Below are 16,433 nucleotides of genomic sequence, written 5' to 3' on the forward strand. Positions count from 1 at the left end.
TTCTTTTCGTGTCGTGTTAGAAATTGTCATTCTTACCCAATCAGTACAACCTACATGCCCGATCCTCGTCTATCGCAGCCAAATCTATTCGCTATCTTCACTAAAGCCAACCGGATTAGGAATTGCTGTAGTTGCACCATGCAATTTACAACCAAGATGAGGCTGCATTAATTTGGCCATGATCCTGATCGTGCAACTCAAAATCTTAAATTTATTTTTTATTTTTTAAAGAGTTTGAATAATCGGTACTCAGTAACCACCCGTCAGGAACAAGGGGTCAAATATTAGTCTTTCTGTAAGTATTTTATTAATTTAAGAAAAAAAGTGTCTAAATGCCCGTGGCTCTATTAATCTAATTCTATTTATTTATATGATACATTGGGTGTGTTAACAATTCTCGACTGGCAGCCTGTCAAAAATTTTTTTTATTAAAATGAATGACAACACAGGCGAGCTACGCAATGTGCGTCGTTGTGCCTTGTACGACTGGATCAAGCAAAGTCATATATACTCACAGTCTCTGCTTTATCCGCCTAGTCCTGCACCGATTTTCCCTATTACTTTAGAAAAGGATGAACTGTCCAGCCTACGATATTGTTCTTATCCAAATCCGACATCTCAGATCCTACCACGTCATTTACATCTGTCTTCCGTATGGTATGACTTGACTTGTTTCCGTTTTCGCCTTTTAAGGAAACATTTCAGTTCCCCCATCTAAACGTCTCAGATCCTTCCCTTTTTTTTTTTTATCTTCTACCTTCATCTCCATCTTCCCTTCGTCTTCTTTCTTCGGTGGCAGCTTAAATCGCTGTAAATACCGCCAAATTCAATACCCTTTTGCTTAAACTGCCAGCCCTTTTTCCCCATTATTGTCTCGGCGGCAACTAGACATGGACATATAAGAACAGTGTATATATAGTTGTATACGCATACGAGTTAGTTAAAAATAGTAAGAAATGGGAAATGCTGGTGGAAGAGAAAATGGTGGTGGTGGGGATGGTGGTTCTTCTGACGGTGGTGGGGGAAGATCGAATGGTGCACGTGACTCGCACGCTGGGTCAGCAGCAGGTGTTCCACCCGCTGACTTGATGGTTAATTCTCCTCCTCAGAGTCCTCGGCACCTTAGTCCTAATTCGCCTTTGTTGCTCGCCCCTCAGGTGCTGCCCCACTACGTATTTCTTTAGATACATACGAAATGTGAATACGTATTCGTATGTTTGTAGTTATACGTTTTTATATACGTGTATCAGGGTATGCAGTATGCGTAAAGCAGCAGTAGTAGTACAGTGCTAACGGATCTTGTGTACATGCAACATAAATGATGAACATATTTCTGTGATGCTGTTTTTGTTTTCTAATACTATCTTTGTGATGATACATGTTCGATGTTAAGTGACATGAGAGTAGTTGTACCCACTAACAGAATAAATGTATAGACTTTTGGTTCGAAACTCCCGGAAACATGTAAGAAGTTGTTGTTTTACATTCATTGTTTAAGTTCATGCATTTGTTTTGTTAGTGTTTATATTTGTTACGCTAGTGTATGTATTGTAGAGTACAATTCTAGCTCATGACGATTATAAAGGCGCTTACCCTGCAAAGTGTTAATTGTAAACATGGGGTCAAGTTCTACCTTAGATTTTTTTTATCTAGCGGCAACAATATACTCTACTCCTTAGATGAGGTTGGTCACTTGATAGAAGTTGGTTTAGGAACTAGGAAGCTTGTGGCCTAACTGGTTTGTGGGTTAAAGATTGTATGCTTAATAGTGGCTAATATAAGTAGATAATTATCGAGCATCCTGCGTCTTTATGAAAAGATTTGCATGTGGCAATTAAGGAATCTTGCCGACCCTTTACTCTTACTTGCTTCTTGCTCCTTCCCCTTCCCCTTACTCCTCATTTTAACTTGAGATATTTCTCAAAACAATGTTAAGTGAACTCACCTATTCCCAAATATATCTCTATTCTCGCTAATTGAAATGTGGGGAACGTGTAGCCTTGTCATAATACCTTTCAGATCAGAGTTATATTGCAGTCAATACTTTTGATTCATGTTTTCATTGTACAAAATCGAGTATACATCTCGTTCCACTTAAATTAGTTAGTAGTGTAAAGAATTGCTTTGGAGTAACTAAATTAAGTTCTCTAGTATATTATCTTTTACTTAGGTAATTAATGGACTGTACCGGAACACATGTGCAGTTCTTTAATAGTAGAAAGCAGAAAACATCAACAACATCCTGGAATAGAGAAATTTGTGATAAGGGCATAGACATTATACTCATTACAGATTCTTCGGTCTTATTTAATTTTAGGTTATATGGCAAATAAAGTAGATGGGTAATTTCATCTCATAGTACCTTGGCTGATCAGTTAGCAATCTAGTAACTTATCACCTCCTCCTTTTACCACTTTGAGAGAATGATGTGTTGTATTATTTTGGAGCTGCTAACTAGAATTAACCCATCAAATATATGGCTTTGAACTAGTGTCTTAGGTTAGCTTAGTATGACTTATCACAGCTTTTTAGAGAGAAAAAAATATTATTGTTTTGCATTTTCCTTTTGAAGAATAGATCTAATAATAGCTAGGGATGCTTGCCTATATACCTGAAAATGACAAGTGCTTATTTGAAATTCTTGGGGTGCCTGTGGTTCTATGTTTAGTACTTCTGTTTTCAAATACGATCAGAACTTATGACTGATCTTGACTTGGTTGAAACTTTTAGCTATAAAGCAGGAAATAGATGTCAGTATAATTAATTGCATAAGCATACATATATAGGTTTAGCTTATATACTTTCTTAAAAAGTTTAAAGCTGTATGAGTAACATCAGCATCAACATTCAATTAACATAGTGCATGACTTTCACGAACAAGTTCTGGTTGGTATTATTGACCTTATGATGTGAAGCACAGTGAGAGAGAGAGAAGTACAGATAGAATGAACAATAGGTATGTTTGTATACTTTGGCTGATTCCTATTGTCAATGCTGAAGGTCAATGTATCCTTAAGTGATAATATTAGATTAAGTATTTTTATGTGCATACAGGGTAGTCTTGATTACAATTTTTGCTTGCGTTAAATTGATTCATGACAAGCATCATTGTATTTAAATTGTCTAATTTCTACACTCCCTTAGTTGTATGACCATGTGAATGACCTGTCAAAAATTAAGCAAGGGAAATTAAAAGAAAGAGAAAAAAATACATGAATATGGAGTGCTTTTGCTTTCTTTCTATATGCAATTCCAAAGTATCCATCTTATCATCGTAATCTTGATGTGTGAGTTTGAGCACACCTTGTTCATTGAGAGGATCATGAACAAGCTTCTATATAGCTAAATCTGTTTCAATTTTTGGGTTGTACGTGATGATTGTTTGCTTGTTAAATCTGTAAGGTTGGAAGAATCTTTGAAATGTATTGGAGTTTGCTTTGTTATTTTACTGTGAGGCAATCTTGATTGAGCCTATAACAAGCCAAGCTCAAGTCTGTGGCTGATTTGCAAACCTAGACAAGCATGAATGCTCTAGATCCAGCTTTTAAAAGTGTTTGGTTTTGAATGTGGACCAAAAGTTTGTGATACAGCTTCTACTTGTGCTTTTGATATTGATAGCACTATATGGGCATTATTATCCTAGCTGAAGCTCTTTTAGGTAGCATTAATCTAGCAATATGTTAACCCATAAGCATTGTACTTTCATAGCTTCCATAAGTCTTATGCTAAAAAATGAAGTATATATACGCCTGAGAGCCTCCACATAAAAATCTATAGAATGTTTAGTCTGTTGAAATACCTTTAATTTCAAGATCACGAATAAGAGATACTTGAAATGTATATTAATCAATACCTGTTTCCTAAATTTTGTCTGAATTCATTACTACCTGATCTCTCACTCTTTCCTTATATCCGCAGGTTCCAGTGGTGTCTTTACAAGGTAATGGCCTTTCCTTCTATAATCAATTCCAAAGGATTCAAAATCTTGGAACTATCAATGAACCCGTCGTGCGAGGTATTCCTACTCTCATAACATGGAGCTATGGTGGTAATCATGTGGCTGTGGAAGGATCTTGGGACAACTGGAGGTCAAGGTGAGCTTGTGTAATTGTCATTAATAACTTTATATTCGCATTCTTTTGTAATGCACAATTTGCTTCATTCTGATATGTTTCCTCTTATGTTCTTAATTTCTGATTCTATATAGTAAAATTGGGCAATTTACTTGCAGGAAGACACTTGACAGATCTGGTAAAGATCACACCATTATCTTGGTACTGCCATCAGGAATATACCATTACAAGTTTATTGTTGATGGCAGTGTGAAATATATCCCAAATCTTCCATATGAAGCTGATGGCATGGGGCATGTCTGCAATCTTCTTGATGTTCATGTGAGTGAATTATGTTACAGTTGGCATGTCTCTTTACCATATTATGACCCTGCAGACCAACTAGAAACTTCAAAGTTGAAAGTTGCTTAGGTGTTCTCATGTTCTATTTTTTTTCCCTACTCCTTTCTCGTCTTATTATGCTCTGTTCTGTTGTCCTTGTGAGTATGCTTGTGATATAACTACTGGCGGTTCTAGTTATTTGCTTCTGACTATTATTTGAAGTGCCAATAACCCCATTGGATTAGCAATATCAGTTAGACTATCTCTGTAATGATTACTACTTTTGTGTAATTATAATGATTAATATGCAAGCAGGCACAATATGACTAATGTTAACTGTGCAACACCTTCTGAGTGAATTGTTATTTTGAGGGAAAAAAGCCAAGAAACAAATTCGACTCTATGTCTCCATGCCATAGAGCTACATGGTGAGCCTTTGGGATTGGTTTTCACCATATCAGCTCCATTTCCAACCTTTCTTAGGTCTCTTTTATTTTCCTTTTCATTATTCCTAGATGTTACTTTTTTTTTTTTTAAATGCACCTTAGATATTCTTACCATTTCATTCTCAACATGTTTTTTGGTGCAAATTCGAGTCTTTTCTATATGTTTTCTATAAGAAAACCAAGATCTGAAATGTTAAAATCATTTTCTTGAACTAGATATATGACTTCCTCAGTGCCATGGCGTTTTATATGCCTACATGCATCAACAGTTGGCTAGCACTTGATACTATTTGAAAGTGCAAGACCCACAGTTGTTCTATGCATATCTGCATACTTTTTGTTGAATTAAATGGATAATGGATGGAGCAAAAGGTTTTCCTTTCTACAATATAGACTTACAGAACCTTGAATATGATAAATCTCTATGCTTATATGAACTCTTACATTTAACGCGGTTGACCATGTTGAATTTCTTGTTAGGAATTTATCAAGGATATTTTGTTTATATGGAATATAAAAATGCTGAACTTACAGGACTTACAGGAATTTCTTGAATATGGTTGTTTGCTGGACTTACAGGAAAAATGAAAATTTTAAAAGATGATGCGCTAACTACCAAGTTGTTATTAGAAGAGGTTGCCATAGGGTGCCTTTTTTCCCTCTTGGGATTTTAGAAAATTTTGCAATCTCAAAGAACAGTTTGGTTGAGAGGTGTTTCATTAGTGATGATGTTCTGAGAGAGACTAGGAGACGTCAGAAATGGAGACATGCACATGGGATTAAACAATGAACAGAGAGGAAAATAACCTTTTAAGTTGAATTTATTTAACTGATTACACAATGGATAAATCCATTTGGCAAATGTGTGTGTGTTTGTATGTGCATGTAATAAGTTGCTATATTTTGACGCCTTAGCCTGTTAAGAAGGGGACAATGGAAATGAAAAGGTTGGACGCCTGATGAGGCAAGTCATATACTTAGGTGGAAATTTATATAACAAAAGAAATAAGAGACTAGTAGAAGGGGTAGCAAACCCTTCTATGGAAATGAAGTAGACAATCTGGTATTGCACTTGGCTTATGCTGGGGTTAGCTATATTTTAAAACTTGCATTAGCTTCAGACACAGTTGCTTGATGTAAGACCAATCCAAGATGCATAATGCAAGCATTGAAAGCCATGTTACATAAAATAACTTGTGCTTCTCAAAATACATGTCAAATCTGCGATAATAATAAATATCACGGTATAAAGCTATATATGGAGCAGATAATCAAAACCTAATCTCATTGACTTTTTTGTATAGAGTCGCAATTGAAGAAAACTCCCGGTGATTGAGAAAAATCTAGGCTAGTGCTCATAAATCCATCTATGTATGGTTACAAAGGAAAGCAGGGAATAAAAGGGCTTCATTAGTTTGTTAGAAAGACAAATAGATCAAGGGTGTATAAGAATAGCTCCATTTATTGTAGGAACTTAACTTATGGCACGGATTATAATCATTAACCAAGATTTTAGGAAATAGATAGTTGTCAGAGCATTCAAATACTAAGAGTGGGAAGTTAAAAGAATTCGTTAAGCAGAGAGGCTCCTGAATTCTTAGTTTGAATTGAAACCCTCTTGGAGCGAGAGGCTTTCAAATGTAGTTATTGGATATTAATTTACAGTGACAAAGTTAGAGTTCCATATTAGAGTATTAGAGTAGTCTATGTAACCCTAGGCGTAAAGTTTGTGTTTGAGAGACTCATGTCTTGAAATTTTTAGTAGGCAATGCAATATAAATTGTACTCCTAACTTTTACTGAAATGACTAACCATCTTATAAAGATGGGAATGAGAAAACACTAGATGAAGCCAATAAAAATATAGAAAGAGCAAAATTAATCTAAGTTTCCAGTTGATAACTGGGCCTTCACTTAAGCTAACCATGATGATACAATCACCAAGTGGTGTATCCATCTGGAAGCTACAATGTGAGATGACAGACGAAAAGAAAATATAAGAAAATGTATGAATTACTAGATTTCAACATGCATTCGCTTCTTGATATGCTGCTGTTGTATATCCGTCAATGGTAAAGTTGGAGGTGTGTATGTTGTATATCCCTTATTTTTTCTCTTTTCATCCGTTTAAAAGTCATATTTACTTACCAGTTAAAATTTTATTATCTCTGACTGCAAGTATTAAATATTACAATGTGTCACAGACTCACAGATAACAACTGATTAGGAAAATTTCTATTGCAGTGCAATTAAACCATTGAATCTGATGCTTCATTAATTGTCCATGAATAATGGGATCATGTTTTGCTGCCCCTATATATCTGTCTTGGTGTTGTATACATTTATGTATCTACCCGTATTTTCTCTTGTATGGTAAGTATACAGTGTCATTTGAGTATCACATATGTCGATAAGTGGGTGTAGAGGGGGAAACTTTATGCTTCACCATTCCCTACAAAATGATAGTTCGCTGCTGAATCACTTGTCCTATAATTATGACAAATACTGGCATTCTTCTTGTTTTCCTGGAGATGGCCTAATATTGAGTTTTTCCTATTTCTTTAGGAGGATGTCCCGGAGAACTTCGAAGGTGTGAGGGAGTTTGAAGCGCCACCATCGCCTGACACGAGCTATAGTCATAGTTTTCTTAGTGATGAAGATTTTGCAAAGGAGCCAGTGGAAGTTCCACCTCAACTCCAGCTGACTGTTCTTGATACAGGAAATCTAGATGAAGCAGCTTCTTCTTCAACAAAGCCCCAGCATGTGGTGCTTGACCACCTCTTTATTGAAAAAGGATGGGCATCCCAATCAGTTCTTGCTCTTGGTTTGACCCACAGGTTTCAATCCAAATATGTAACTGTTGTTCTATATAAGCCACTGAACAGGTGAGTCCTCATGTTACAATCTACATGCTCAAAAGCAAGGAGGCTCCCTCTCAAAGTTGCTATACAAGGCATTGCTCTTAATATGACTTCTAAGGTTATAGCTGTCGGCGACATGTGCTATGTTGTAAGATATCTTTTAACTTACAGACTTTTGCCACTTATGTAAATATTCAAATATCTGTTTGCATTTAATGTAACTCTAGCCTCTAGGTAATGTCATCAGCGATGTAGTGATATATGAAGAGCAGAATATAAAATTCTAGAAGAAATAGCATAATTACGACATAACTTCAGCTGATGTATGTGCATAGTATAGAGGTTGACTGCCCATGAAATTTGAGGATTTGCTCAAAGCTTCATGTTTGAATGAGAACTGGTCCTGTTTCCTTGTGTGAATTTGGAAACCTTTTTTGGATTTCACTCCTTTTGAACTTCAAAGAGGCTGGCTTTTTTGGGTTGATGGTGCTTTTATTCTGTGTCTTTCTTGTAAGCTAAAGTGAATAGATCTTTTTCAAATGTTCAGCCTGATCTAGACTTCTTTTAGAGTAAGCTCGTTTAGTAGGTCAGTTCATGGTCTGCAGCTGTCTTTCTTCTATTCTGCAATAATAGTTGCTATGGTTAAAACCACCATTCCTTTATACTTCTTTCTTGTCTGTTTTCTTGGAGTTTTTGTTGTGGGAGGGATTGTTTCTTCCCTCTTTCACTGCTTGAGTTTTCTTATTTCTGGTGGAAACTGAAAAGAGACTAAAATCCTACATTCTTTGAAGTTTGTTCTCAGCTTTGAAATGAAATGCTCCTTGCCTTTCTTTTTCTTTTTGTTTTTTGTTTAAGTACTTTTTTTTCATCCCTAAGTACATGAATTAATGCACTATATGATAAAATAGTTTATCAATAAATGAAAAACTCACAGTTTAAAGTGTAGCATAGGATTTTTTTCGAAAGCATAACTATTTTGTACTAAATCAAACTAATCATTTTCTGAAGTTTTGTAGAAACAATGGTACAGATAAAAGATTCTAAGTGATTATAATTAGAGAGGCAGAAAACAATTAAATTAAACCTCGGAGGGGTAAAGAATAAATCACCGATCGTATTGGGATTTGGGCCTTTAATATCATTCAAGCTTAGCAATGACTTAATTTGGGCCTTTAATATCATTGGGGCCTTGTTTGGATTTTGATTTTCTACAAAAAAAAAATTATACGTTTTTTCATGAACACATTTCTCAATTATTTATTAATCTCACATAAAATCGTTACAATACATTTTTTTTATAAAAATTCCTAAAAATAGTAATATTAATTTATTATTTATTAAGCATTCATTTATATTCATAATTTGGCATAATACTAAAATAGATTTTAAGAACGCTAATGTTGACAAAATTTGATTAATGTTTTAAAACTAAATGGCGGGTAAAAATGCTCCTTGTCTTGCTTCTATTAAATACAAAAATAAAAGCTCCTCATCAGTGTTCTTTTTTTTTTTTTTTTTGTAACTTTCTCAGTGAGCAGCACATTCTTTGATTGTTATTAAGATTGTTATTACGATGAAAGTGTTTTTTATTTTTATCTTTTTGTGTTTTTCTTATCTTAAGACTTTGTTTGGTAGAATAATATTATGGCTGTCAATGGGTCGGATTCTAGTCAAAATTGAAAATTTCGCTCCTAAACTCATTATAATGTACCAATTTCAGATCTGACCTGTATATCCGACGAGTCTTGTGCTTAGGATTCTGGAACGGGGTCCGGCAGGTTTCGAATCGAGTCCGAACTACTCGAATAAATAAAGCCCAACAAAAATAATGTATTTAAAAATATTTATATTATTGTATTTAAAAATATTGTTGTGTTTAAAAATAAGGTCCCAACAAGATTAGAATTTGTTAATTTGATAAAAGAATTATTATTGTATTTAAAAATATTTATATTTTATAATTATTAATGTATTATTCGAGTTCGGTCCAATCAAAGTTGAAATTGTATATTTCATATGCAACTTGCTTTTTTGTGAGAGTAAATAGGCCAGGGTAACATAATTATTTCTTGATTCATACTCGAAAAAAAAAATTATCGGATCCGAGCCGAGTCCAAATCCAAATCCGTCCCATTGACGGCCCTAAATAATATGACCTTTTCGGTTTCTAGTAATCAGTGCAAATCTGGCTCGTCCAAGAAAGAGGGTAACGAGGACCAAAACTCGATATGCTGAGAAATACGGATTACTTTTCAGGATAATGCTGCATTTTCAAGAACATCTTGGCCGCATGCAAATTTGAATGAAGCGCCGTGCTGGGGAAATGAGTATGTGCTTCCACAACAATTGTTGGTACATTAAATCAAGATTCCAAAAACATAAATTTTCATATTATTATTTAGGGTTAATTATATTTACCTCCCTTGAGGTTTGATCATATTACCAATTAATCCCTGTAATTTGTCCAAATAACGGTCTCACCCTTTGAATGATCAAACATTTAACAAAAACCCCCTTAATGCCGAAAATGCCCTTATTGAGGTCATGTTGCATTAAAAAAAGAACATATTTTTATTTATTAACCCTCAAGCAATCCAAAAAAATAGAAAAAAATTTTTGCTTATTATTTTATAAAAACCATATCTTTGGTTTTAGAAATAGTTTTGAATCAATGATTATTTTAAATCTTAAAAATGAATATTAAAATGAGATAAATTGAAAGAAAAATAAAAAAAGAAGAAATTAGTTTTGGATTGCTTGAGGGTTAATAAATAAAAATATGTTCTTTTTTTAATGCAACATGACCTCAATAAGGGCATTTTCGGCATTAAGGGGGTTTTTGTTAAATATTTGATCATTCAAAGGGTGAGACCGTTATTTGGACAAATTATAGGGATTGATTGATAATATGGTCAAACCTCAGGGGAGGTAAATGTAATTAACCCTATTATTTATATATTTAGCAGTGGGGTCAAGTTAGTTTTATCATATAGATATAGGGCGCGCAAACAAATTTGACTGAAGACGTAGGGCCTGTTTGGAACCCAGTTTTTTGGACAAGTTTTTCACCTACTAGTTTTTTAACAACTTTTGCTACAGGAATTCCAAAAAACTTTTCAAAATTTTTTACCTACACACCTCAAAATATCCAAAACACACCCAAAAAAAATTCCCTTCCCTTTTTTCCTTCTTCCTCCCCCATCCCAACCCAACACCACCGCCGGTTCCCAAAACACACCACCGCCGTTTCGTCCCCCATCCTGCGCGCGCGTTGCTGCTGGGTCGTGAGCCTGGGCTGCTTCTGGTGCACTGTGGAGAAGAGGAAAAGCTGAGCCTGGGCTGCCTCTGGTCGCGAGCCTGGGCCTGCCATCATGCGGCTGGGCTGCAAGGGAAGGGCAGGGCAAAAGGGGAAAGGGAGGGCAGAGGGTGACGGGTGGGAGAAGGGGGAAAAGCGGCGCAAAGGGGTGGCGAGGGAGGGCAGTGGGCGGGGGAAGGGGAAAGGGAAGGCAGAGGGGTGGCCGGGGAGGGCAGTGGCCGGGGAAGGGGGGAAAGGAAGGGCAGAGGGGTGGCGGGGGAGGGCAATGGGCAGGGGAAGGGGGAAAGAGAGGGCAGTGCGGTGGCGGGGGAGGGGAGAGTAGTGGCCGGGGGAGGGGGAAAGGGAGGGCAGAGGGGTGGCCGGGGAGGGCAGTAGGCGGGGGAAGGGGGAAAGAGAGGGCAGTGCGGTGGCAAGGGAGGGGAGGGCGGTGGCGGGGGAGGGGGGAAAGGGAGTTGCTGGTGCAAGGTAACAGGGAAGGGGAACGGGGAAGCAAGAAGAAGAAGAAGAAGAGAGGAAAGAAAAGGAAAGAAAGAAAAAGAAAGAGAAAGAGAAAAAGAAAGAAAAAAAAAGAAAAAGAAAAAGAAAAAAAATTTCACCTTACAAAAACTTCTACGAAAAATTTTTTTCACCTTATAAAAATTTCTACAAAATTTTTTTAAAAACTTCTACAGTGCACTACAGTAAAGTTTTAGACAAACTCCCAAAAAACTCAGGTTCCAAACAGGCCCGTAGTTAGTGCCTGCCCTTGCCGGGGAAATGAGTCTGTGCTTGTATAACAATTGTTGGCATATTAAATCAAATTTCAAAAATAGAAAATTTCATATTATTATTTATTTAGCATGGGGTCAAGTTAGTTTTATTATATAGATAGAAATTGCTATTTTATTAGGTAATTTATCACGGTTATCAAGATTCATTTACCAGATTGTATTATTCTAATAAGTGAAATTTTGAAAATATTATTTTTATGGTATTATTCCTCTTATCCCACACATACACATCTTATATGCATGTAAATTGCCTCCCCTCGTATATGTGCGAGTGTATGAAATTTTAATCTCCCCACTCTTATGATTCTCTTCGGGTTCTTTAATAATTTTTGATCAGCCGACACAAGTCTGTTTACTTGCTAAAAATATATCACTTTTTTATAAAAAATCGTGTGTTCGAATCCCGTTATCAATGTGAGAGTTACGTTGGTGTACGAGACCTATAGTTCCAATCACAAGTGCCGGGCACACCCAAACTTTTTTTTAACCAAAAATAATAATATTTCTTGATCAGGCCTCGTTGACTGGGAAAAGGTCTAGGATATGGTCAAATGGTGGCCCTATGCCTATCCAACGGACGGATGCCAACGGAGGTGCACTTTGACATGACTCCAATTTATCATCATCGTGAGGAACGGAAATATTTAATTATATACTAGCAATTATTGTCAGTAAAGAATGCTTGCTCCAGTGCCAGCGTTCACTTTAAGAATCATCAGGAAGGTTACAACGAAAGAGCACTTCCGAAGAATCTCAGGTGCTTCCTTGCGTTCTCTCCAAGGATGGCGGCTGAGCTGCACCATACAACTTCATTTTGTTGCATGTGGCCGCTCCAGTTTCCACCTTCCAGTCAATGCTTTTTGAAACATATATAAACACGGCGGTCTGCAGCGTGATTCGTACGTCCTACATCCTGCCTCACCCTTGCCACGCTACATCATTCACAATCGCTAAGCTCTTTGGTTTTTCTTTTTTCTTGGTTAAGCATTTCTTCAACCTGAAATGGAGATGGACAAGGATATTGTGATAGTTGGCGCAGGGATTTCCGGCCTCGCCACATCTTTAGGCCTGCACAGGTAACAACGCTCTATGTATTACTGTTTGTTAAGGTTTCACAAGTCATGAAAGAATTAACTCTGATATAATCATAGGCCATAGATTGGCTGGCTGGATCTACACAGAGAGCTTCCTTTGAGTTTTTCTTTTGCACCTTGTTTTAGGTATGGATTGCAGAGCTTAGTTTTGGAATCATCAGAGAGTTTAAGAACGACAGGATTTGCTCTTACCCTGTGGACCAATGCGTGGAGATCACTGGATGCTCTGGGTGTTGGAGATTACCTTAGACAGCTTTCTCTGGCATTCCGTGGGTGAGATAAGATAATCGTTGCTCGTATTGCTTGATTTCTGTGGCTGCCTTACATTATTAATTTTCGAAATCAATCACAAAATTCAAGATCGTATGTCAATTATAATCTCATCCCTTTTTCTTCTCTGATGGTAATTCAGGTTTCAAATAGCTAATGTAGATACAGGCCTGCCAAGTGGAGAGGTTTTACTTGAAGAAAGTACATAGTGAGTCATCCTTGAACAACATTACACCTTCTTTGTACTACTTGTATATGCAACAAGAGTAAGATAGCACCACTTCGGTCTGAATTATGCCAGTTAGTTTATAGTTGTGACAGTGTAATAGCAAGCAAAACAGGTGAATTAATGGAAAAGTTCATAGATCCCATGCTATCATTGGTTAAACATAAATCTAACTCCAGCCTCACCTGTGCTGGTTTATTGTATCCAAGCCCTGTAATGTATGTTTCTCAACTCAAATTCAATCAAATTTGGTGCATGAACTCGCTTTCAAAAGATAAAATTTAGATGTCTAAGGATGTTCTATGCCTCGATTTGCAGCGGAAATTATGAAGCCCGATGTGTCAGAAGAAAAGACTTACTACAAACCTTAGCAAAAGAGCTGCCAGAGGGGACTATCAGGTATTCTTCCAAGGTTGTTTCAATTGAGGAATCAGGACATTTAAAGTTGGTGCACCTGGCCGATGGCTGTGTGATCCGGGCTAAGGTAAATGCCATGTTACTTGCATAGAGCGAGCATTCTGCCTTTGTACCTCATCAAAATAGATTTGTAAGCTGGTGGCATAGTTGATTTTTGTCACCTGATAGGTATATTCTATAAATGTAAATCTGTCTTCTGAATCATCAAAAGAATTTCTGGATATTATGATCTAACCAGTGCATCTAATTTTAGGTCTTGATTGGCTGCGATGGAGTCAATTCAGTTGTGGCGAAGTGGTTAGGTTTTAAGAAACCGATCAGAGTTGGGCGATCAGCAATTAGGGGATATGTGGAGTTTCCGGCTGCCCATGGCTTTAAGCCACAAATCTATGCATATTTTGGAGGTGGGGTTCGCTTTGGATTTGCTCCTTGTGATGACAAAAGCATATATTGGTTTTGCACTTTCAAACCATCCACTGCAACAGGTAAGCAACTCTGGCATCCTAAAATCCTGTAACACCACCTATTTAAACATCATTTGTGTTGAGCAAATCACGAAGTGGAAATGCAATATCAGTCTAATTTTTCTCAAGTGTGCTAGATTTAAAAGGACTTTGCTGGTTCCGCAATTCCTATCTAGTTCATGATAGCTCCACCATTATCGTCGTTTTTGCTTATGTCTTGAAATTTAACGGCAGGGCATGAAAATATGTCAGACAATCCGGTTCTACTAAAGGAATTTGTATTAAGAAAGACAGCCAACGTTCCAAAGGAAGTGTATGGCATTGTTGAAAGAACTGAGCTCGAATCAATCTCCTGTGCTGAGCTAAAAATGAGACTGCCATGGGATATTTTGATAAGGGACTTCGCAAAAAGCAGCATTTGTTTGGTTGGTGATGCCCTTCATCCGATGACCCCAGACCTTGGACAGGGTGGTTCTTCAGCATTAGAAGACTGTATCATGCTTGCCAGATGCATCGGAGAATGCTTTCCGAAGATGACAAGTAGAAAATTTGGAGAGGAAAAGGAAGATGTCAACGTTAAAATGGCAGCATTCAACAAGGGCCTGGAGAACTATGCTAAAGAGAGGAGATGGAGAAGCTTTAGTCTCATTGCTACTGCCTTTGTCGTTGGTTTCATTCAAGAGAGTGACAATAAGTTCATTCGTTTCTTGAGGGAAAGGTTCTTGTCAAAATATACTGTTCCCACTCTGTTGTGGATGGCTGATTTTGATTGTGGAAAACTTAATATTCCTTGAGATGGAGCTGAAGTGCATCCATCCATCCACCTCGAATGTGTTTGAAAAATAAATTAACCAGGTTCTAATAACCTTGCATTAATTTATCTGTTAGTATGTTGGTAGAGGGCCATTTGTATCCTTTTATAGCACCAGAGGCGTACAAGGTGTCAGGATCCGGTCTGGGGTGATGATGTGAACACAGAGTCTCTAAGTGTGGAGCTACTTGCTCGTTAAAGGGGCTGTCCAAGTCGTTTGGAAGGAAAAGATTATGGACCAAAATTTTCAGCTCAAGTTTCATTAGTTTAGTCATTAGTTCATTTGTTATTTTGGGTTGAATTTTTAGTTAATAATCGGACCAGCCCTTATGCTTGGATTCATGATCTTAGGTTAGGTTTTATGGGCCAAGTTTCAAGATGCATTAGTTGTGTCTTTTGCATTACGATATAAGAAACGATAAAAGCTTTGTTTTTCCTCTGTCAATGGTAGATTATGACCTATTTTCAGAACATCGTTTCTTGAGAGTTGCTCTAGGGACTCCACGAACCTTTCTTGAACATCTAGAATCGTTTATTAGTGTTTCGTCGGTTTATCAATCAAGTTTATCATCGTTGATTGTGGTGGCGCCTCCTAACAATTTCTAGAGTTTGCTAATTCGTAAGATTAAGGGTCGAGATAGTATCAAAATTCCAATCACGGGGATTGAGGGGTCCGGAATAAAAAATTTCTAACTTATAATTGGCAGCCCTACATTATTCACTCAAAACATATTTCCCAAAATTGTCTAAACCATAGCATTTGTTTACCACAAATACAAATGTAGAATTGTTACTTGACCAAATTAGGCAGGGATTTTGTATATTAACTTCAAAAAAAAACATGAAATTTTGCTGTATATAGTGTTAAACAGGCAAATCCATTTATTCTTGAAGACAATAATAGGACCATAATAAGGAGGGATTGAGGAAGATTTTAGCACTATTTCACAGCACCACACAAGGAAACCGATCCCATTTACCTCTTCTCCTGCTACCAGAACCAATTCCATTAGTGTTTGAGTAGCTTGCTGGTTGATTCTTTTGCCTTTCCCGCTTCCTGCATTGGCAATTCAATTAGGGTTTATAAGGATATAAGTATACTACTTATAAAGATGTAGTAATTGTTTGGTATGAGTTTTTTTTGTAATTTCTAATTGCTTCTCTAATATTGTTGTGATGGGACACGCAAGGTAAAAAAAAAATCAATGAGTAAATCCATTTCAAGTTGCAAAGAATAACTGTTAATCTTGGAATTTTACCTTGGACCAAATCAAGAAAAAGTTTTGACTTGGTTACATCCAAAATCTTTGTCAAAATTACAGCTAATGTTACTATTTTTAATGTGACAAATAAGGGCAGAGTAAC

General features: G+C 36.8%; 2 protein-coding genes across 2 annotated transcripts; both read left to right on the forward strand.

Annotated features, from left to right (window-relative positions):
* The first annotated feature begins 809 nt into the window (after positions 1-809).
* On the forward strand, positions 810-8,120 carry LOC113720559 (SNF1-related protein kinase regulatory subunit beta-1-like). The gene is made up of 4 exons (XM_027245322.2): positions 810-1,157; positions 3,919-4,094; positions 4,232-4,394; positions 7,405-8,120. Exons 1-4 carry the CDS (start codon positions 957-959, stop codon positions 7,726-7,728), a joined length of 864 nt encoding a protein of 287 aa, XP_027101123.2. The 5' UTR covers positions 810-956; the 3' UTR covers positions 7,729-8,120.
* A 4,405-nt stretch (positions 8,121-12,525) lies between these two features.
* LOC113720555 (monooxygenase 2) lies at positions 12,526-15,122 on the forward strand. The gene is made up of 6 exons (XM_072073784.1): positions 12,526-12,862; positions 13,007-13,153; positions 13,293-13,358; positions 13,695-13,860; positions 14,047-14,278; positions 14,492-15,122. Exons 1-6 carry the CDS (start codon positions 12,789-12,791, stop codon positions 15,049-15,051), a joined length of 1,245 nt encoding a protein of 414 aa, XP_071929885.1. The 5' UTR covers positions 12,526-12,788; the 3' UTR covers positions 15,052-15,122.
* Positions 15,123-16,433: the final 1,311 nt, after the last annotated feature.

Source organism: Coffea arabica, chromosome 1c, assembly GCF_036785885.1.
Source record: "Coffea arabica cultivar ET-39 chromosome 1c, Coffea Arabica ET-39 HiFi, whole genome shotgun sequence".
NCBI classification, from domain to species: Eukaryota; Viridiplantae; Streptophyta; class Magnoliopsida; order Gentianales; family Rubiaceae; genus Coffea; species Coffea arabica.

Bases quoted from the DNA above. Each gene is read 5' to 3' on its own strand.
- LOC113720559 (XM_027245322.2), top strand. From the start codon at position 957: ATGGGAAATGCTGGTGGAAGAGAAAATGGTGGTGGTGGGGATGGTGGT. The intron at 1,158-3,918 runs GTGCTGCCCCAC...TTATATCCGCAG, and splicing joins CTTTGTTGCTCGCCCCTCAG to GTTCCAGTGGTGTCTTTACA. The intron at 4,395-7,404 runs GTGAGTGAATTA...CTATTTCTTTAG, and splicing joins GCAATCTTCTTGATGTTCAT to GAGGATGTCCCGGAGAACTT.
- LOC113720555 (XM_072073784.1), top strand. From the start codon at position 12,789: ATGGAGATGGACAAGGATATTGTGATAGTTGGCGCAGGGATTTCCGGC. The intron at 12,863-13,006 runs GTAACAACGCTC...ACCTTGTTTTAG, and splicing joins ACATCTTTAGGCCTGCACAG to GTATGGATTGCAGAGCTTAG. The intron at 13,861-14,046 runs GTAAATGCCATG...ATCTAATTTTAG, and splicing joins GCTGTGTGATCCGGGCTAAG to GTCTTGATTGGCTGCGATGG.